This window comes from Podarcis muralis, chromosome 2 (assembly GCF_964188315.1).
Source record: "Podarcis muralis chromosome 2, rPodMur119.hap1.1, whole genome shotgun sequence".
Lineage (NCBI taxonomy): Eukaryota > Metazoa > Chordata > Lepidosauria > Squamata > Lacertidae > Podarcis > Podarcis muralis.
In genome coordinates, this window is record NC_135656.1 from 61,841,255 (window position 1) to 61,864,372 (window position 23,118).

At 44.0% G+C, this 23,118-nt stretch overlaps 1 protein-coding gene across 2 annotated transcripts; it reads left to right on the top strand.

Moving 5' to 3' along the window:
• The first annotated feature begins 347 nt into the window (after positions 1-347).
• On the top strand, positions 348-22,785 carry LOC114591341 (neuropeptide Y receptor type 2-like). Of its 2 annotated transcripts, none has more exons than XM_028718267.2 (2): positions 348-705; positions 20,752-22,785. In XM_028718267.2, exon 2 carries the CDS (start codon positions 20,814-20,816, stop codon positions 21,972-21,974), a length of 1,161 nt encoding a protein of 386 aa, XP_028574100.1. In that variant the 5' UTR covers positions 348-705; positions 20,752-20,813; the 3' UTR covers positions 21,975-22,785. The 2 variants fall into 2 exon arrangements, with proteins under 2 accessions (XP_028574100.1, XP_028574101.1); XM_028718268.2 differs by lacking the exon at positions 348-705 and adding an exon at positions 18,324-18,617.
• The last annotated feature ends 333 nt before the right edge of the window (positions 22,786-23,118 follow it).

Consider the following 23,118-nt stretch of genomic DNA (forward strand, 5'->3'; position numbering starts at 1 on the left):
TATGCTAATATGCAAGCAGACCGAAGTGAGTTACTGCAGACATACAACAGCTAGGAAAGGATAATGCCTAATGTGTATTTAAAAATATTTATCACGTAATGAGAAGGCATGGATAATGGCACAAAGAAAAGGAGGTCTTGCCGAGGGCTATCAAGCTGCTCAGTACCAGGGGCAAACCTAGCACTGATCTTCTGAATGCCATATAGATGATGCTCTAGCTGATGTGCACCATGCTATCTGTAACCTATATTTCATTGCCAGAGAATCCAGTTTGGTCACTGTCATAGGATGTTTTAGCTCAGTAAGAAGCCCAGTGGGGGCTGAGCAATCCCTGAGCAGCAGCAGCAGCAACCGCTGGCTCTCCCTCCCTCCTTCCCTCTCTCCCTGTGCTTTGCCGTTGGTTAAGCACACTCCCCCTCTCTTTCAGCATCACGGAGCATCCAGCTTTGAGGGGTAGGGATTGCCAGTCATGTTCAGAAGTCAAAGCCTCCCTCATCACCTCTCCCTTTGTCAAGAATGAAGCAGGTTCTTGGGGAAAGGGCACCTTTGTAATTGGGTAGGGGGAGGAAGGCTGCTCTCTGAAAGTAATTACTTTGAGAAAGTGCTTTTGTCTCGGCCACCACAAGATTTCACAAAGTGGAAAGAAGAGTGCAAAGACAGAAGCAAGGAGCTTGGTTCGTCGCAGCAATGAAACAGTAACTTCAGGTAAGTGGCTTTCCTTTTATTCATCATCCAGGAAAGACAATTAGAACTGCTTTTTCATTTTCTGTGCGTCTTATTTTGTTGGTGGGAGAGAAGAGTTTGTACCTTACTGTGCAGCTGAGAATTAGCATGTTTTATCATCCCCTGCCATCACTTATAAAACAGCATTCTTGGAAAGCTAATTTTAGTCTGAAGACAGACAATAGTTTTTAAGAGAGTTGAAGGTGGGAACATGGAAGCATAGCTTCACTGTGGAGCCATATACCCTTATTTCTTTCGTCTCTGGTTGAACATGTTTTGCAGGGGTTTTTTTAACCGCTGCTACACAAATTTGCAAAACCCACGAACTGAGACAATAGGGGAGTGATCGTTCACGCAGTGTAGCCTTGTCACCTTTGTTTCTCTGAAAGGAATATTGTCTGTTGCTAAGCCTCAGGTGGTGGTACAGAGGCACGTGCTGCAAGCAATAGTGCTAGGAGTTTCCAAATGTTTGTGGGATGAGATGGAGAAAGATATGCAAAAGGTGGGTCACTCACTGGTCAGCATATATGACTTCTTCCTATCTCCAGAGCACAGCACAGCGATGTTGGAGGGTTCTGGTCTCATTCACCTTCCCAGGCAGCTTTTGTAGTCCGATTCTTCTGGTCACTAACTAGTGATAAGCACTCTCCTTCATCTGGAGATGCTGGATTTATAGAATGAGGGACAAGGTTCTTGCTGGTGCACCTTGGCATGCTCTTTTGCCAGCTACATTCAGCTTGCTTCTGGGCTGCATCCTACACATAGAATTAAAAGAACGGGCCAGTTCTTGAGCATTCTGCAGCCTGTAACAGCTTCTGTGTAGCAGTTAAATGCAACAGAGAGGGAGTGACTTTTCAAGAGACTCCAGGTGCCTCCAGATATCGCAAACAGGCCATTGAGATATCACAAGAAAGTAATTGGCAACAGGTAGTTTTAAAAAACACAACTTACTGGATTTCCCTTAGAAAGGGAAAATTCAGGTTCAATGGTAGAAAAACTTGGGTTGGCATTTTGATGCCAACGATGTCATGTGAACACAGCAAAAAACAAACTTGCATGCATGAGGAGCATTGATCCCACAAGACCACCCACCTCCCTGTTGGGATATAGAGTACAGACTACCAGCTGTGCTTTTTGCTCTCTGTTTCCTTCCTTGTCCTCCCTTTGCAAAGTGCATGGCAGATCACATCCGCAGGCATAAGTCTTGACTTATTCCTGGCAAAGAAAGTATTTCACTAGTCCAACTACATGAGAAACTCATGCTTGAGGAGCAGTGCAGGCATAGGTTTTAAAAAAGCGAACCCCTACAAGTGTTCCTTACAATGGGAATACCAGATGCATAAGCTAACCTAAGCACAATTCATTTGCTGCCCATCCTGTCCCCCCCCCCTTCTATACAGCTTTGCAATTTACTCTAAGTGCCACCAGAAAACAGCTGTTTTTCTTGCACTTGTCTTAAGGAGTGAATCCTGTTGAGCTGAATTTCCATGAAATGACATGTTTAAGAATATCTGGTGTCATCTTCAAATGCATTTCACAAGCATTTGATGCCCATGAGGGGAAAAAAAGCTAGCTCAGATGGAAATATCTGGGTTGGGTTGGTTCAACAGAATGAGGCTACGACAGACGACATGAATATGGTGTCGGACATAGCTCTTTGTTTTGCTGGATTTGTAGTCCAGAAGTGTGAAGATTTGTTTGGGTTTTTAGCACAGGGCCTTTGGCTTACTGAGCATGGAGGGGTTCCTTGAGGAGTGGGCTGAAGATTGTGCTCTGTGGTGCTTTGGGGCGTTCCATTTTAACTTGCAGTTTTGTGAATCCTCCGTACTTTCCCTTTGCCCCTCACTTTCCGCTGTCTCAAAGAAGCATCACACCGAACAAGGAACAGCTGTTTCTGTTGATCCCCTGAGCCAGATGCTTGACATGACGAAACAGCACCGATTTGGAAAAAGCAGAGTGCTGTCTCACGCTAAATGTAAAACATTGTTGTTGCAATCATCAAGAAAACAACACAGCTGAACGGAGAGTGTTGGTGGCTGCCCCCTCCTGGCTGTGTTGTCTGGATCTTTTCACAGAGCATCCTGTCTTCAGAGCACAGCCCTATCTCTCACCTTTCCTTTGGGAAGGTGGCTTTAGCCGCCTGCCCGATTTAAAACAAAAAGACAAAGAACTGACTAACAGGTGTCAGGCAGCGATCAGATGATACCTTTGCGGTGAGTGATTTAGTACAAAGCAATGTACACAAAGCCGTACCAAGCAGACATGAGGTTCAAAGTTGTGCAAGTTGTTATAGGGCTGCTATCTAAATCCCTCATTTGAACTGTGCTGCCTGATCTCACAAATCCCTTGATCTGCTATTTGGACAAGTAGGGATCATTCAGTGCTGGTACTGGCGTAGTTCCAGATTGCCATGTGGCTCGCAGGTGTCAGATACATCAAAACAAAACAAAACAAAACAAGGAAGCTCCTTTAAAAACTGTATTCTGCCCCTGGATTTCTGAGCCACCTGGGACAAATCACTTAATTAGGCTTCATCATTTCACCTCCCTGGCTGTTTTCTCTTGAGGTCCTGGCAGACACAGACATTCCGCTAAGTTCCTAAGTGCTTTTGAGGAATTGCAGACGCTGTAAGACTGTACAGAGAGAGCAGCTGTGCTTTTAATATCGCTGAAGAGCGACCCAGTGATGTGAGAGGCACTTTCACAATGCACCCTCAGCTTCTTTGGTCAGAAGTAAGTCTCAATCAGTTTGATGGAACTTGCTCACTAGCAGTGGCGTAGTGTGGGGGGTGCAGGGGGGGCCAGCCGCACCAGGCACAACATCTGAGGGGGGCGCGCTCGCACTCGCAGCTCTCTGCCCCTACCTGGCTCACTCACTCTAGGGGGCGCAAATTACTTGCCTTGCCCTGGGTGCTGACAACCCACGCTACGCCACTGCTCACTAGTAATTTTGCAGAAAGGTGAATGATTAACTTACTTACTTATCAAACCTTTATTAGGCATTATGCAAATAAAACCATAAAAGAGAAAATAGCATATAAAAGCCTTAAAATATATATAGAAAGGCAGCAGTTGGCTACATACATATTTATATATATACATATAAAATCAGTGGTTTTCCTTGTTAACCTGCTCCTTGGAGGACTGCTACCAAAAACTCGGCTACCCCCGCCGTTACCCTTTGGTCAACGTCGGATAGGCAGAATCCCACACATTCACCTTGCTGGGGTTCCAGACCACCCAAAAGAGGGGACAGCACGCGTTGACGGAGCGTACTGTACAATGGGCAATGAAAGAGAATATGCTCTACAGTGTCCGGGACATTCATAGAACATCTGCAGAATCTCTTGTTTCTGGGAATGTTTTGATATCTTCCCCTGACAAATGCTGAGGGAAAAACATTCAAACGGGCCAGCATAAAAGCCCTACGTTGGGCTGGGATTATTAATTTAGTGACACAATTGGCCCTGCTATCTAAGATATTTAAATCATAGAATATGGGGGAGCAAATTTTGTTTACAGCTGCCATAATATTTTGTCTCTCGACATCCTTTAGTCTAGTTAGGATATTATGGAAAATGTATTGCTCATTAGAATTGTACAGGGGCTCCAGCTCGATGCCTAAAGATTCAATCTTTTTTTCGAGGTACTGATACCATCTTGATTTATAGGAGTCTTTGAGCAAATCAGCGAGCAGACTTGATGGAGGGCAGCGAAAATGGCAGCGTAACCAGTACTTTATTGAGGTGGACCAGGCCCAATATTCCATTGTGTGTATGCCTATTTCTGCACACATTGTTTCATATTTGATCACAGCTGGGAGTCCAAGAATACGCCTCAGAAAGCTGGAGTGAATCTTTTTTAAATCACTGTTATATGCTTGGACCCATAGCGGGATTCCATAGAATATCTGGGATTGCACTTTTGTTTGAAATATCTGATTGGCCGCAGGAATAAATTGATTACCTTTCTGATAATAAAAACGGGCAACTGCTGATGAGGTGCACTTTGCCTGTTTTATGGCATTTGTGCGATGATTTGCCCACCCTAAATTGCTCTGGAATAAGATTCCCAGATACCTATAGATTTTCACTTGTTGGATTTCTTGCCCTCTTATTTTCCATTTCTCTAATTTCCAACCATTCGAGAAGACCAAAATTTTTGTCTTCTCATAATTTATAGAGAGTTTGTTACATTCACAGTAAAGGATCAGAGAAGATATAAGACGTTTCAGACCCAAGCTCGTTAATGATAGTAGGACAGCATCGTCTGCGTATAATAAGAGAGGGACTGGTTTCTGATTAAGTTTAGGGGCATGTGATTCTATTTTTTGAAGGTGATCTGGCAAGTCTGATAAAAATAAATTAAATAGAAAGGGGGCAAGAATACACCCTTGTTTTACCCCTTTCGAGTTTGGGATGTCTGATGAAAGGTGACCTTTGGTGTTAAGTTTGACTTGACAGGTATTGGAAGAGTATAGATTTTGTATTAGGATCAATAAACGCTGATCAATTTTTAATTCTGCGAGTTTCCTCCACAGCTTTGGGCGGTCAATTGAGTCGAATGCACCACGAAAGTCCACAAAAGCAGCATATATCTTAGATTGCCTTTGGGATCTGTATTTTTCAACCAAATGCATAAGTATAAGGCAGTGGTCTAATGTAGAGCAACCTTTGGAGAAACCTATTTGTTCTTTCCCTGGTAAATTTAGGTTTTTCATCCAGGTAAGGAGTTTAGATAAGAGGTGCTTAGCGTAGATTTTCCCTATCACTGATAGTAGGCTTATCGGTCTATAATTCCTTGGTTCTTTTGGGTCACCATTTTTAAAGATTGGGATAATTATTGATCTTAGCCATATCTCAGGTATGATCCCATGTTTATCTATGAGAGTAAACAATTGAGCTAAGGGTTCTGCCCACCAATCTATATAGGTCTTGAATAATTCTATTGGTAGACCGTCTGGCCCAGGAGATTTCCCCGATTTGAAATTTTTAACTATCTCTCTAATTTCCTCTTCTTCTACCCTTGGCCACTCCTGGAGTTTATTGATTTTATTTTTAGTGGTCTCATTTCCTTTAGGTTCACTGTGTAGATTGTTAAATACAGATGTAAAGTATTGGGACCATTTGGATTCTGCAATTGGTGGTAGAGTTAGTTGATTTTCGGCTTTCAATCCTCCATACACTAGGTTCCAGAACGCTTTGTTGTTTTTACTCTGAATTGAGTCGAATAATTGTAGCCATTTTTGGGTTGCATATTTCTGTTTCTTTTCGGCCAGAATGTAATGATATTTTCTTTTTTCATCAAGATAAGAGGGCTCTAGTTTAGTGCGATTATTTTTAAATATTTGGCGCAGTTTTCTTTTTAGCTGGAAACATTCATCATCAAACCAAGGGCTAGCGCTATGTTTAAGTACCCAAACTTTAGGTGGAGTACTAAGCTCTACGAACATTTGAAAGATTTCATTATAAATTTTCGGAATATCACTGTGGGAATTAGTGGTCTTTAAGTTGGATAATATTTGTTTTCTCAGGTTGGCTGTAAGTTTTTGCCCCACTGCTGCACTCATTTCCTGGGACCATTTTAATTGGGTCATTTGTTTGTATTGAGAAGGTTCTATGATATTGTACTTGGTTATTTTGGTTTCGACCTTTAAGTTAATAGACAACGATAATGGCTGATGGTCGCTTTCAGTACGCGTTCCAATTTTGAGGTCCATGATCGAATTTATAATATTATAAGGGACAAGAATATAGTCGATGACACTGCATCCTCGGGGGGAGAAGTATGTAAACTCCCCGCTTCTATCGCCTTTTGTTGAACCGTTCACAATCTGCAAATTAAAGTTGTTACATAATTCAAGTAGGCGTAGGCCTTCGTTGTTTACAACCCTATCTCTGGAGAATCGTCCTATTTTCAGGGCATGTGCGATATCATTATCAGTATTCCAATTTAGTTTGCTACATAGTTGTTCATTGTTGGTTCCCACTCTGGCATTAAAATCACCTGCTATTATCAGTGAGGCGTTTGGGTATTTATCGGTCAAATTTTCTATATAAAAGGTTAGTTGTGACCAATTTTCACTGCTGCTGTTGTTTTTAGTTGGGGGGATATAGACATTTACAAGTAGCAAAGTATCGTCTTTTTGGGTTAAAAGTAGAGCTTGTGCAAGTGGTAAGCATTTTTCTAGCTGCTTGATTTCAAACCCTAAGTTGTCTTTGATCATACAACAGAACCCTGCTTTCGGCCGGCCCTTCGTGTTTGTTTTCAGTGCGGGTTTCGTATAGGAGGTGAATCCATTGATTTTAATATCTCTAGTTGACCATGTTTCTTGTAGAAGTATTAATTCAAAATCTTTAAAGAAGTTCATTAGGTCTGGGTCTCCGTCTTTGTTTCCCCACCCTGCAATATTCCAGGACAGCAAGCGTAGGATCCGTTTTTGAGTTGGTGGCTGGTTGACAGCATTTAGTCATTCTAGTTCTGTTATTGAGTCCAGCGAGGGATTTTGTCTTGTGCAGATACAGCCATTTGTCGCTGCTTTCGGTGGGGAACATAATGGTGGATCTTTTAGACTCTTTTTTAAAGTGCGGGAAATTAAAATTTCCTCCCTTTCTTGATTTTCTTCCTTAGCTGTTCCTTGTTCCTGAGAAATTTCTGTGGTTGGTGGACTGTTATGGACAGTAGGACTGTTTTCAGTCTCTACTTCCATTTCTTTGGCCTCATTTGGTGTTGAGCTCAGTGTGTCAGGTCTGTTGGAGGTCATCTTTTGTTCGGCAATGTTAGAGTCCTTTGTAGTACTTAAATAAGGGGTACCTATTTCGTTTGGAGCTAGTATTTGATATCTCAGCCAGGAATTTGTGGTCTCATTGCTGGAGTTTTTCCTTGCCATTTCATATTCTAAAGGAGGCTGGATTTGAAGCTCTGCATCTATACATTTGAAAGTTCCATTAGTAGCTCTCTTTTTGACTATGCATTTTGGGGAGAAGGCTGGTAAGTGTAAAGTTTGATTGTGTATTGTTTCTACTGCATTTTGTTGACCTTGTTGGTGAATTTCGGTCAATCTGGCCTGTAGTTTCGTCAATTTACTGAGTATGTTTATTTGTTCTTTATCTGGTAGCTTGGTAAAGTTACTCAGCAGATCTTCTTCTTCTGGGACTGTCCAGTCTATTGTGTCAAGGGCGAGGCTGTTATTTGATGCTACAGTCGCATGGTTTGGGAGCTTGGATTTTTCTTGCGTGATTTCCCGGGTAGCTGGCTGCGGTTTCTCCCATCTACTGGGTTCTTCCACGGGAGTAGGGCAGATGTCGGCTTCTGGTGGAATGGCCTTGTTCATCTTGTTCTGTCTTTTAGATGCAATCAATGGTCTGAGTGATATATCTTCAAAGTGTCGACGCGGAATAATTCCTTTCTGGGCTAAATGAGCCTTTTCCCTTAAGATTTTGGTTGGAATTCTATGACTACCAAATCTTAGTAGTACTTTTTTGGAGTATCCATCGTTAGTGAGCCTCTTGACTGCTTTTAAGTCGATGCTTCCACCCTCAAGGCCTAGGAGCAGATTTAGATGATGTCTGGCCCAGAAGGATGACTCCCAGTAAGGTAGGGGCCCTCTATATGGAAAAATGTGGAGAACGATCTCACATGGCCTCAGTATCAGATTGACTGAGTGAGGGGGGCTTCCTCTGGTTTTTGGCTGGTTTAGAGGTATAAATTTGTATTTGTTCTGTTTATCTCCAAGGCTTGTTAAGGATGGCAAAAAGGGAGTAAGTTGCCTCCTTTCATCTGGGTTATCCAGCTTCTTGGAGATGTTTTGTAATTGTTCAAAGATTTTTTGAACTGTTTGAGCAGTCAATAGGCAGCATTCCTCCAGCAGCTCCACCTTTCTATCAATTAGTGCTTGTGCCTCGATTATGGGAGTAGTAGCCTTGTCCTCATTTATTCCTAGGGATATCTCTTCAACTGTCTTTCCATGTAAAGAGTTGAGGAAGGTTTTGGGAGGAGATATGTGCTGTTTTTGAGGTAGCAGGTAATTATCTAAATTACTCTGTTTGAAACCAGAGGGCTCTGCGTCAGTTTCTGTATCAGAACACCTGAGTCTTTTGGCTCTTCTCATTGCTAGATTCTTCTTAAATCAATGAGATCAGACTTCTAAATAGAGTGATAGAGTGCTGAAGTTCTCAGGTCGCAATCTCATTCACTTCTCATTCAGTCCTGGCTGGGCTGCTGCGAGGAGTTTAAAAACTGGGTCCAATTAGAGCACTCCTTTGAAGTATCCCCCCCCCCTTCTTCTCAGTTTGTTAAAACAACTGAGATGTTTGGGGGTCCACGAAGTTAGAGGTGGTGGGAGAAATTTGTGGTTTTATGAATTTGTAGTTTTTAGGGTTAAAAGCCCATTAGAAGTCCTTAAAGATCCTTGGAATAAGTTTGTCACGAGGAGTCAACGAGAAACTGGGAGGGAGTGCCTTAATGCCCGGGAGGGAATGTCTGAGAGCCTTCGTTAAAACTTCATTAACTTCATTAAGTCCCGGCACCGAGGAGGATAAAATAAGATGTTCAAAAGCACAGCGAAGTAGTGAAAGGAAATAAAATCCAAAAGAAGGAGGAGAGCCAGCAACAAAGGCATTTAGTTAAAAGATTTCTTTGAGCTCCGATAAGAGCGTCTTACCTCGGCGCCATCTTAGAAGATTAACAACAACATCCATCCATCCATCCATCCATCCATCCATACAAATGAATAAAAATGCAGTATTACAGCCTTACAGTGCAATCCTATCCAGAAGCAAATGCCCTTGGATCCAATGAGATTTTCTGCCAAGTAAGTGTACATAGGAGTGCAACTATGTGTTATCAGAGTACGTGCTATGCAGCCCCTCCAACCGCCTGGAAAGTCTGAGGGACAAAGGAAGTGAAGACTAGGAACAAAGGCAGTCTTAACTGAATCCTAAGCCCTTGCTTAGCACTTCTGGAGGGAGTGAAGTGGCTGCATCTCTCCTCCAGTGGGTGGGGGTCAACTGTAGTGGAGAGCCTCCCTACTGAAAGCAAGGGCAGCTGGCAAGATACCACTAGCAGTGTTCTTGACTGTATTAGCTGGGGGTGAGAGCAGAACAGGGCTGGGGATGGATCCAGAGCCAGTCCATTTCTGCTTGACCAGCATACCAAGCTTCCCCCCTGGTGAGAAGGAGCTGGAGGGCTGTAGATATGGCAATGAATTCACTGTTCTGTGCCTCCTAGCCCCTTGCTAGAATTTGTCTGCTTGGAAACAATCCTATGAAATGTTACCTGCGAGTAAGCTTGATGGGGCTTACTGCTGATCTGAGTAGACTTGCATAGGATTGCAATGCTAGTCACATTTTCTTCTTCTTGCTGGGACCTAATGGTCATTGGTATGCTTCCATTTCTGCCTGCCCCACCCACCAGTACACAGTATTTCTACTGCTTCCAGGATCTGAGGTAAATAGCATTGCACTCCTCCCAGGTGCAAAAAGTTAGCTAGTTGTCCTTTAGAAATATATATTATTCTCAGCATTCCCTCATCCTCTATAAGGCATGTTTGCTATTTTAACGATACCCCTTACCAGCAACCTGAGGGAAGGGTGAAACAACGGGTGTATAATAACTGCAAGAGTAATAATGAAAGTTGTTATAAGAAAAGGAAATTAATTGCCAGAGGAAAAGAAGCCAAAGTGATAACTGGGAGAACATGGAGGTAACGGGAAGCTGTGAAAGTTTAATTCGACACACAAAGATGGGGATTTAGCAGCAATTTAAGGCTCCTCTTTTATTACTATAAAAAGGCAAAGGTAGATAAACACTATTACACAGAGAGCAGGACAATTGGAGAAATTACCCTGAGTTGGAAGGAAATGTAATGTCTCTTTGTACGTTTTCATGCCCGAAGCTGGTGATGGAAATGGCTTCCATCTCTTGATAATTAGATATGAAACAGCGAAAGGAGGCTGGGGCGGTTCAAACACCCTTATTTCCAGCTTTTCACTAATGATAACTTGTGATTGTAAAGGGTCCTCTCCTCTTGATGTTATTTTCTTCTAGTCTATATGCTTCTCCCATTCCATTCGCTGGAGGCAATCAAAACTCACTGCTCTTGGGAGGAATTTCTTAATTTAAGTGCTCTGTTTCTACAGAGTGTGGTTTTGGTTATCTCTTCCCCTTTCCCTTGTTTATACGTGCCTTCTGTCACTAAGCTACTGCTAACTTCCAAGTATCATTCCAGGTAACACATTCGGGTAACGCCCACAATTTGTCATCTACGGAGTAGGGCAACTGTAACAAATTGCAGTTCCTTTAGGGGGGAATGTGCTTTAAATATATGGTGTGTACATAGTGCAGGGGTCCAGAAAGCTCTGAGATGTAGAATTAATGTCCAAATTAACAAATTTGGTATATCTGGATCAAAAGAGAATGACAAAAGCCTGAAAAGGTTGCCAAAAATGCCCCCCTTTAATACTAGTTACCAAACATTGATCACATAGAAAGAACGATATTTACCTTCTTGTGATAATTTTTAAACCTAGAATAATTAATATTCAGCTGTATCACTTGTTATTCCCTTTTAACAATATGGAGAGTATACCAACCGTGTTTTCATACAAATATGAATCTGGTGACAAAACACTAACTTCTTAATTGCTTACACACCCACACCCACACCCACACCCCCCCCCCACACCAATTCTGGTTAAAGGATGGTTCCAGCGTTAGAAATAAATCCAGAGTCAAAGCAAGCAGGAATGGAGAAATACAAGCACTACCCAGAAATCCTGTGGTAAGCAATTAGAGCTACAGTGTGTTGTGGCAACCCCCCCCCCAAAACCCAGCAGAGCCCTGTGGCACCGCTAACACTGAAAATTGTATTGTGGCATAGATTCCACATCTTCAGTAGGGCAGGATAATTGAGGCAGTGACAGATCAAATCTGGAGCATTAGCAGGAGGCTTTCAGTTATTGCACAGCATGCCATGTCATGAGGTTAGAGGCTCAGGAAATTATAAGGAGAAAGCCTTGCTAAGAAGGGACTGCAATCCTCTCCTGCAAGTTATCAGTGCCCCTAACCTGTTGCCTTTAGAACAACAGCTCTCATTTTAAATAAAATCTGCTCTGAAGGCCTGAATCAAGAGTCAACCTAAGATCTGGGCAAATATTTACTTACAGTAAATATTTACTTACTTATATTTATTCACATCAAGAGAAAATTACCAGAAAGTCTACTACCTCTGATGGCAGAGGAATGGTTGATCCAGCACTAGGGTAATTTCTGATCCCATGCAAATATCAGTAGATCATTATGCCACCAATCACACCCCAAAGGGAGATCGAGAACTTTTAGGATCATATTACTAGGGCAGACCAATTCTACATTAGAGTGCTGTTAGTGTTCAATAAACCTTGTAGTTTTGCAACTGTTCAGATAATCCAAGCTCCACCTTTCATAGATGGCATCTACCCTAGAACAGTGTTTCCCAACCTTTTTTGGGCAAAGGCACACTTGTTTCATGAAAAAAATCTCGAGGCACACCACCATTACAGCCCTGTGACGTCAGCGCGCAGCGTCACGCCGGGAGGGACGCACGAAAGTGTAAGATTCAATTTTTTCCCCTCCCCCTTGCCTTCCTTCTGTGCCAACCGCCAAAAAGCCAAGAATCGCGGGACCGCCGGCGGAGGGGGGGAGGGCGAGCGGAGGCAGCGGCGAGCCCCGTTCCTCCCCATCCGCCCCATTCCGTGCAAGGAGCGCGAACAGGTGTGAGAAGGGGGTCAAACCTGCGGGTCGGCGCCGGGGAACCTCCAAGCTTTGGGGGTGGGGGGGAGGAGGCAGCAAAGCGAGGCAGGAAGGAGAGCGCGGCTTGGCGAAGTACTCGGCGGCGAAGGCCAGCAGGTCGGGCGGCCGGTGCCGCAGCACCTCCACCGTGTAGCCCTGCAGCAGCTCAGTCAGACCCGGCGGGATCTCGATGCTCATCTTGTAGCCGAGGCGCGCGGGAGACTCAACGGACGGGCCCGGGAGAGAGAGAGAGAGAGAGAGACACGACGGAGAGAGAGCGGGAGTCCCTGCTCGCCGTCGCCACCGCTACAACTACTGTGGCGGTTGGTCGTGGTCGTCGCCGCCGCCACCGCCGCCCACCTCTATCTATCTCTCCCCCTCAGCTTTCTACGCGGGCCTCGAGCCGGAGGTGGGGGGTGGCCGCCGCCGCTTTCTCCGCCTCCACGTCCTGCCTCCTCCTCCTCGAGCCCTCCGTCAGCCCTGAGGGAACCGCCGCGCTCGCGCTGCCGCTCTCTGACACGCGAGAAAGAGAAAGGAACGGAGCGGCGGGGTAGTCGGGGGAAGGAGGGGCTGGAATGGAAGCGCGAGGCGAGCTGCGCATGCCCAGCAGGAAGCGGCGGAGAACGCCACAGAGAGAGAGAGAGAAGCAAGGGAGGGCGGGGAGTGGGCGGGAACACGCTTCATGCGTCACAATAACGGACAAGAGGCGCTCGAGGGATAGATTAGGACCTAATTTGACTTTTACAAAAAAAAAAAAAAAAATCTTTCGAATTTTCCCCACGGCACACCAGGCAACATCTCGCGGCACACTAGTGTGCCGCGGAACAGTGGTTGGGAAACACTGCCCTAGAAGTGCATGTCCACTAATGTTATCACATTTCAGTTGTATAGTAGTCACAATATCAGCAATTCAAGTCCTTTGACATTGTTGTCTGAACTTAGATTATTGGCATAATGGCTTCTAAGCTGTTTCCCTCTAACCTTACGGAGTACCTTAGCCTGATTCTCCAGACTATATCATGAAAACATATTATGAGATCTTACTCAACTTTAGTTGACCTCTAAAGTACTTTCCTGGCTTTAATTAAACCCATTGCTTCCTAAAAGTCTATCATGTTGGAATCTTATTCCGTCCCATTAAAAGCTCCACTTATTTATGTAACGATCAACTTATTTCTAGTATAATGTTTTTGAATCATGGGGGCTCACGTTCCTCTATTTCTTTTTAAATCCCTCTAGAGATACTGGCTAGACATTCTAGTATTCTTTGTAATGGTACTTTGTTGCATGGACGAACATTATCATGCATGCCCACAACTTGCAGTCTGAACTAATCCAGTCCAAATACAGGCTGTGTACATATAACCAGATTGAGCTTGGGACTGAATCTGCCTAGATGGATGACCTCTGTTGGGAGAGCAACAGGGGAACTGCAACTCTGTTGCTCTTACTAGATTTTTCATGGGCTTTTGATACTATTGACCATGGTATCCTATTGGATACTCTACAGGAGATGGGTTTAAGGGGCACTGTTCTGCAGTGGCTCTGGTCTTATCGCCAGGACAGGTTCCAGAAGGTAGCCTTGGATGAGTGCTGCTTGGCCCCCTGGTTATGTGGTGCCACAGGGCACTATCTTGTCTCTGAAGCTATTTAACATCTACATGAAGCAATTGGGAGCAGCCATTAGGAGTTTTGGAGCAAGGTGTTTGCTTATGATACCCATTTTAATTCTCTGTAATTTCTAAATCAGGAATGGCTGAAAAGGCCCTGGACTGGTGTCTGCATACAGCATTGGGCTGGATGAGGGATAATAAACTGAATCAGACAACTTGCAAGATGGAAGCTCTGTGGGCAGAGGTAGATGTAGGGCAGCACAATTGTTTTTCCTGTGCTGGCTGTTGAACCAAGGGGGAGAGCTGCAGGGCATCGCAACTGTGACATAGTGCACACACAGAACAGAAGGCAAGAAGTGGTGGGGCAACAAATTTTTGCCTCACATGGGGCACCACTACAATTTGAAAGACCAAAGTGGGTGGGTGAGGGGTTTCTGGGTCCAGGAAATCAGTAAATTGCCTGCCATGGCAAATGTATAGTTTGAGAGTGCTCCTGGATCCAGCTCTGTCACAAAATGATGGCAGAAGAGTGTGGAGTTTGGCATAATCAGCTGGCAATTGCTGGCATAGCTTTTAATTGATATCTAATTCCCAGTGCTTTTTTTCTGGGGGGACGCAGGGGTACGCATACCCCTAAACATTTTGTGAATCTAAGTTTGGCCTCATTGAGGGGCAGTATTTCAATATGAGTAGGAAAATGAGAATACCCCTACCTAAACATTTTTAAAGAAAAAAAGCACTGCTAATTCCTCTTCAAAATGTGCCACAGCGATTTCCTTGTGACAGAGAGTTCCATAGTTTACCTTTCCTCCAGTTGGTTCTGGAGGTATCATGACTCAGCAGAATTTGCTGACCCAGAGGCTCCCATGTGGAGAAAGCTTGTTATTTTATATTTTTCCTCCCATACTCATGCCTTTCAAAGTATTTTATTCATCTCTGTCATTTACCCTTCTCTTTCTCCTCAGTTTGTGGGGAGAAGAAGGAATAAGGTCTACATTCTCTGATCCCTCTTCTCTGCTCCTGTTATGCACACTTATTCCTCCCATAACAGCTTCTCTCTGTTATCTCTTCCTGAGGGCCCTTTCACCTCAGAGAAGGGAGACTCTCTCTTCCCACCTAACTCAAAACTCTCCCTCTCCTGGTCATATTCATTCAGTCTCACCTTCTTTTCCTCTGTCCTAGCACATGACACTGCTCCGGCGGGAAGGTAAACAGCGTTTCCATGCACTGCTCTGGTTTGCCAGAAGCGGCTTAGTCATGCTGGCCACATGACCCAGAAGCTGTCTGCGGACAAACGCCGGCTCCCTCGACCTATAGAGTGAGATGAGCGCACAACCCCAGAGTCGGTCACGACTGGACCTAATGGTCAGGGGTACCTTTATCTTTAAATAGCACATGACACATGCAAGCACATGCAAGCACACCAGTTGCCCACTTCCCAGCACCACTGCCTAATGGCTGGTTGTTTTTCTGAGACAGCTGCCATTTTGAAGGCAGTGAGGGGAGGCTTCCTAGCTAAGAAGGAAGACTGGGCTGTGGGAAAGCGAGTAAGCGAGCAAGTGCACATGTGTGTGCGTGAGGCGGAAGGGGGCAGAAGATGCAGCAGCAGCACACCACTAAACACTTGCTGCTTCTTTTCCACTTCCTCTGCCTGAGCATCCCTTCGGCCTCCTTCCTGTTTTTCTCCTTCTTCCCTCACACTTTGCCAGCAACTCTGCTCATTCCTAATCTCTTTCCTTCTCTTTCTTTCCTCCCTCCAACTTCATGTGTTTTAGCCTCACTCTCTAGCCAGCTCCCGCTCCCATGAGTGCCTCTGTACTGCACATATGTGAAGCTGCTGATGCTGGAATCATGGGTGGGATGAAGAAGCAAGGAAGCACCGGGCAGGCTGTAGCACTGAGGCCATCCTGAAAGAGGGTTGAGGCTCACTGGTGATCCCTTGCTCACAGTTTATGAAACCCTGCTTTGTATATTCACTGCATTAGCTTAACTGTCCTAGTATCACCTTAACTGTTTGGCCATGACCCCTGCTATGGGAAAGAAGACACATGAAAGTACCCAAAATGTTTACCACCAAAAGTTTAATAGTCTCTTAGAGCTTTTAGAACTATATCATGTCACAAATGAATTCTTCCCCCTGTGTCAGTCAGCAAGACTGCTTAGCTGTTGCTTGATTCTTATGAAACACCAGCAGTTTCTCCATATACTCGAGGAGCCAGCCTGGCTACAGATTAAAATTTCAGCATGTTTTCAGCAAACGTGATTTCTGTTTGGGTGAAATCCACCGCATGGTATTAACCAGTCTAGAAGCATTGCAAATTATTTTTGATCACACTTATTACTTTGCCTCATTTCTGAAATGCATTAATTAATTCTGAAATGTTAGCCTATTTTTTAAAAAACCCATTAAGACACTTAAAACAAATAATCCGAAATGGTCTGAACAATAATTGTACCTCTGACTGTTCTCTAATTGTTAACTTTTAGAAATTGCAATAATGGTTACTCTGCAGCTAATTGTTTGAAGTGGGGAAAATATGAAGAAGACAACTGAGCAAGCATAATTTGCTGGGCAGCCTTTGTCCATTTCAGCCTACTTGCAAAGGAGATGAGGAAATCAAGTATAATTATCAGATTCACAGTATCATAGAATTGTAGAGTTGGAAAGGATCCTGCAGATCGTCTAGCACAACCCCCTGCAATGCAGGAATATGCCGCTGTCCCATATGGGGATCAAACCTGCAACCTTGGCATTATCAGCACTATGCTCTAACCAAGTGAGCTATCCATGGCTATCAGCATGTGGAAGTCAATGGGACAGTCAAGCCAAATACAGCGGTAAAGGGAATGGTATCATGGACACACATGGGAAAAACCCGCACAATTTATTAATTTATTTTTGCATGGTCTCAATATATTTTACTGGATAAAAGGGGTCTTAAAGACAAACTATCGCATGCTCACGCATGTTAGGACATCCTGTGTTTCTTCAGCTTGTGTGTATACCTCAGTGTTTATCCTTGGAACCATCTAGAGAGATCTGTGAACCAATAATATATAAGGTGAGGAAGAAGCCCAGACCAATCTAAATCAGGGTGGCTGATGTGGATGAATATCTGCAGCTACATTGCTCATCTGAATCCAACTGACCTAGTCAGAAAGAGAAGGATAATTTTAGTCATTTAATTTGTCGTTGTTGAATTTTTATTGCCATGGTGGGGAAAATGTGCTTGTTGGGTTTGTTGTAGTTTTTTTTGCCTCAGGTGTCAAAATGACTTAACTGGCTTTGGACATTATGCACATTGACCTTGGGGGTGGGGGTGGAGAATGGGGTGCCATTTGCCACTTCATATCAAGCAACAAAATGTCTTGGGTCAGCCCTCGGTCAGATGCTCCTTTTGTGCTACCCCAGCCTAAGCCACTAATGAATGCATGACTAGAGCTGGATTGGGGCTGGATTACTAAATTTATATACCACCCTTCTTCCGAAGATCACTTTATCAATAAAATATAAGTGTGCTTAACTTGGGCTAGAACTGCAACCACAGTACTGAACATAGCTTGGTGTCTGTAGGCAATACTTTTAACGGTCAGTGTGGTGGTGAGTCTATTTCATGATAACTTTTAGATGTAATCCTAGACAGCTCTGGCTAAATATGACCACCAGGCTACCATATATTACAAGAGTAATCTGGTAAAATCAGAAGTGAACTCAGCTATCATCTTATATATCTCATCATGCAATTAATACCCATTTCCCTCAAGTTTGCAAATGTCCAGTATGGCAAGTAGTAGGGGTGGAGGGTGGGAAAGGCAAGAAAAACAAGCCATACCAACAGTGAAACTTAGCACATGTTAACACACAAATTTGTGGCCATGAGGGTTAAATACACAGGACAGTGTGGGAGCCTTTGAAACACAATGCCCAACCTTAATCCCATATGTCACCAGCTTTTGAGTTGTGTCGTGAGTTATTGTTCATTCTTGCTGAAAAGTTTGGGTCAATATGACCCCTACAGCACAAGGGAGGCTTGAGCCAGAAGAGTGTTTCTGGGCAGCAATGAAGTTGAACTGACAGTCTTTATCCTCACAACTGTACAGAGGGATATTAATTTGTGTTTCATAGAGAATCTACTACAAAAGTCACCATCCCAGATCAACCCATTGGTGTTCGTTTCAGTGAGCCAATAATATGTAAGTGAGGAAGGAGCTCAGACCAATCTAAACCAGGCCCCTTCCTCTCTCCCTCTCTTCCCATACAGCAGAGTTTAGCAGCCAAGCAACATGAATTCCTGCAGCTGCTCCCAAGAGGGTTTATGAACTTTGTTCTACCAAGTGATAAACGGACAAAGGGACATTTATTATGAATTGTGACATAACTTCAGCCTTTATCACCATCTGGTCAGCCATTCTCTCTCCCCACCCGTTTGTTTAAGGAACCACTGCATGCATTTCACGGAAAAACGCAAGAGAACAGCCACATGGTGAAAATAGATGCTCCAGCAACAACCAGGTCAATGATATTTGTGGTCCAAATTACTCAGTTCCACTAGCTTCAAACTAGTTGTTTGCAAGTTGCCCCACTGATTTCACTAAGTCTTCATGATCCAATTGTTGAGTGTAGCATGTGAAATGTATAAACGTTTCTTTTGAGAGAATGAATGCAGGTTGCTTAGGAACAAATGCAAAAACACAATAATCACATTTTCAGGTTCACATAACCTTTCTTCAGGCTAAAATGGAATGGTCAGAGCAAATGTTTGGAATGTTCCAAAGGGGAGTGATAAGCAGCTGGGTGTGCTGGATGATGAGATAATTATCATCTGGAAACTCAAGGCACATTGGGGATATATTCATTTGAGATGAAGCTTAATGGAAGTTGTAAATTAGAAGCTGTGTCTAGCTCTAGGAAAGAAACATTATCTTGTTCAAATCTGCATCTTGGAGCTTGCTCACTCGTGCATGTAACTCACTTGATTTCTTATCACAACCTACCGTCAAGTTATGCTAGCTTCATGAGTCCAATTGTATCCCAGAGTGCAGTAGTCTTCCTTCCTATCCATGGCAACTTCAGCAGCATCACAGTATGATTTAAATCAGGGAATTTGGTTACATTGTCCCTCTTCATTTTTTCTTTTAAAAAGCAAACAAACAAAAAATCAAATGCTGGGAAATCCACACATATCTTGTTTGGCAATGACTGATAAAGTTACTAACCCTAATATACCAGTAATTCACAGATTCAGATGATGGAAATAAAAACAAAAAAAAATTGAATTCTGTATACTACAATGGGGAAAATTTACGGTTCCAGAAAGTCCTCCAGGCCTTCCATTTGACAGCCCAATCCTAAGTACAGTGGTACCTCTAGATATGAATGGGATCCGTTCCAGAGCCCCGTTCGCATCTAGAAGCAAACGTAACTAGCGACGGCACGTCTGCGCACGCGCACTTTGCTTTCCACTGTTTTTGTGCCTGCGTGTGACATCATTTTAAGCGTTTGCACATGCGCAAGCGGCGAAACCTGGAAGTAACGTGCTCCTTTACTTCCGGGTTGCTGCGGAGCGCAACTCGAACGCGCTCAACCCAAAGCGCATTCAACCTGAAGTATGACTGTATGTGTATTCAAAGCACAGCCAGCTCCACCTTTGAGGGGCCCCTCAGCTACATGACCTGGTGGCTGCAGCACTCTGATGAAACAACTTTGTAATCCCCCAGCCCAGTTCCCCCAACAAAGCATCTCTACAAGGTGTTATGGTAAATTTAAATGGCAGCTCCCAGATCCATACCGGGAGCAGCCATTTTAATTTCCCACAGTGCCCCAAAGCAATGCTACTTCAGGGGCACTGTGGGAAATTGAACACACAGCTCCAGGATGCAGCTGATGAGCAACCAGTGGATTGGACTGTCAGTCAAAGGGCCAGGCTAAGTGGTGGTGCTCAGCCTAGCCAGGGTTCTGGGCCCAGTGGGTGCCTAAGGATGATGCATGACCCCATGTGACTCAGACTTTGCTTCCCACTGTGTTATTTCACCCAGATAAGTGTGTGTGGAACTGCAACTTTATGTCACCCTCATGGGCAAACTACCACAGATTCTATTACCTTCCCAGTCCTTTATTGATTTATATATTTATTTGTATTCCTTCCCCATCCTTCTCTCAGATTTAATTATTCTGACAAGCAGAGCCCATGTCACCAGAGACCACGGAGGCAGATTGCAGGCCAGGGGCTGCCTGTTGTTAGCAGCTAAATAGAAGATTTGGTTTATCTGATTACATCAGCCTGACATTTGAAAGGGTCTTTTCAGCCCATTCAATTTTAGACAAATAAATTTTTTGAAGTAAATACATTTTTAATGCAAATAATTCAATTGAGACCAGCCTCTTAGATCTTTGGTCAGCATTAATTTTATCATGTGGATAAAAATGGGAGATGGGGCATCCAACCGAGTCAAAGAACAGCCATGAAAATGTTGTATGGAAACTATGGACAATGAATCTTAGGACTTTAGTGTTGGTAGGACTTTAGGGATGGAGCCTAATTTGAAATGCTCTCTTGGATATGCCTTTGAAACCTGAAATATCTAGGGTTTCCCCTCCCTCCTATCTAAAATATCCTTTTTGTGTGTTCTTGTTTCCATGTTCACAGGTGGAGTTGCAAACTTTACATAAATCATTAGCCCAGAAGCGAAAATAAGCCAATAAATAGGAATGGGGCTGCTTGATCAAGCCAACAGCACTATCATCCTGGAAGAGCATAACTTGGATAAACAACTGCCGTTCAGCTGGCATGCAAAGGGCTTTGCCACCCCTAGCCAGGGGCTTGAAGGATCCAGTAATGTTATGATGGACAGTACCAAGATCCTGGGAGTCCAGATCATATTGATAGCTGCCTACTCCCTAATAATTCTTCTGGGATTCATTGGCAACTCCTTAGTAGTCTACATGATTGTGAGATACAGAACCATGAGGACTGTAACCAACTTCTTCATAGCTAACCTGGCTCTGGCAGACTTGATGGTGGACACGCTCTGCTTGCCCTTCACTTTGGCCTACACTCTGTTGGATGAGTGGAAGTTCGGGGCTGTGCTTTGTCACCTGGTCTCCTACGCTCAAGCTTTAAGTGTCCATGTGTCTACTCTCACCTTAACTGTGATTGCTCTGGACAGGTACAGATGCATTGTTTTCCATTTGGATAGCAGGATCTCCAAGAAGGTCAGCTTCACCATCATCGCTTTCACATGGCTGGTTGCCGCCGTCCTAGCCAGTCCACTGGCCATCTTCCGAGAGTACAGGTATGAAGAAATCCCATCCATCAATCTCAGAATCGCCGTCTGCTCTGAGAAATGGCCTTCTGAAAGCAGGGATGCCACTATATACAGCTTGTCCATGCTCCTCTTGCAATATGTCCTCCCTCTTTCCATCATCTGCTACGCCTACATCAGAATATGGTTCAAGCTGAAAAGCCACATCAGTCCCACTGCTAGGAGTGACAGTCACTGCCGGAGGAGAAAGACCACAAAGATGCTGGTCATGGTGGTGGTGGTGTTTGCAGTCTCTTGGCTCCCCTTCCATGTTTTCCAACTTGCCGTTGACCTTGACCTGGTACTCATCTTCCATGACTATAAACTTCTTTACACCGTGTTCCACGTGGTGGCCATGTGCTCCACTTTTGCTAATCCTCTGCTCTATGGCTGGATGAACAAGAACTACCGCAATGGATTCCTTATGTTCTTCCGTTGCCAGAACAAGCCAGAGAGGCTCTATACGGAGGGCTCGGTCAGAGGGCGGTCTTACACTTTCCGAGCCACCACCTTGAATGACAGCATCAAGCACTCGACACTCAATGGGCAGCTGCCCACACCAGTTTAGGACCACAAGTAGCTGTGCCTCCACAAAGGGGCAGGAACCTTGATGGCATCTACCTAGGACTGATGCCTTTTCTAAAACTCATAATGTGTCGTATTGCCAAAATAGTGTTACTTGTCATAGCCCACATGGGAGCACATTGTCTATCTGTCCAAACAAAGAACCTCATGCACTGTCTATTTTGTCTCATGAAGCAAGTTAACTAAACCTTGCTTTGAGTTCTGTGTTGCTTCTTGCATAAGCAGCACAAATGTGTTGTTCACAGAATGCTTTCAGTTCAGTTCTACCATAATCTGAGAGAGGAGAGAAACGGCGAATAGGACTGGTTGTTTTAGGCAGCCTGCCCCCAACCTAGTGCCCTCCTGGCATTTTGTACTACAACTCCCATAACCTCCAGCATGGTTCTGGTTACAGGTAGGTAGCCGTGTTGGTCTGCCATCACCGAAGCAAAATAAAATAAAAATTCCTTCCAGTAGCACCTTAGAGACCAACTAAGTTTGTTATTGGTATGAGCTTTCGTGTGCATGTACACTTCTTCAGACACCAGCATGGCCAATTGACATGCTGTCTGGGTCAGATGGGAGCTGTGGTCCCACACATCTGGAGAGCACCAGGTTGGGAAAGGCTGGTTTTAGGCATCCAGCAGGAATGAAAGGATCTGCCTCCAGTACTGCAAACTACAGGACAGTATGCTATTATATATTAAATGCACTGTATATTCTTTTAAATGACATGTCCTCCTATTCTTTTGAATTTCTCATGCCAAAGTCATATTATTATTTCCAGTTTTAAAGACTAAACAATTCATGACCCATTGTGTGCAATTTTTAAAACAGGTATTATAAAACAATTGATAAGCAAAGGCTGGGTGTTCAGCACATGGATTCAGCTGAAATACCAGATTCTTCTAGGTTTCCAGACTATCACAAATGATGACTGCTCAAGGTTTGCATTGGTATCTGAAACTGGAATGGTTGCTGTCCAGAATGGCAGCTTTTCATGTAACCAGATGTACCGATAATAGTGTCTTGAGGAAGTGATGTTCATACTGCATCCTATGCTCAGCCTCTGCTTGCACTCCACTTCCAGCTCAAAGGGCAGTATTTAAAAGCTCATTTCTTTTTAATAAGGCACATGCTAATTTTCT

Coding starts and splice junctions, on each gene's coding strand:
- LOC114591341 (XM_028718267.2), top strand. CDS start 20,814: ATGGGGCTGCTTGATCAAGCCAACAGCACTATCATCCTGGAAGAGCAT.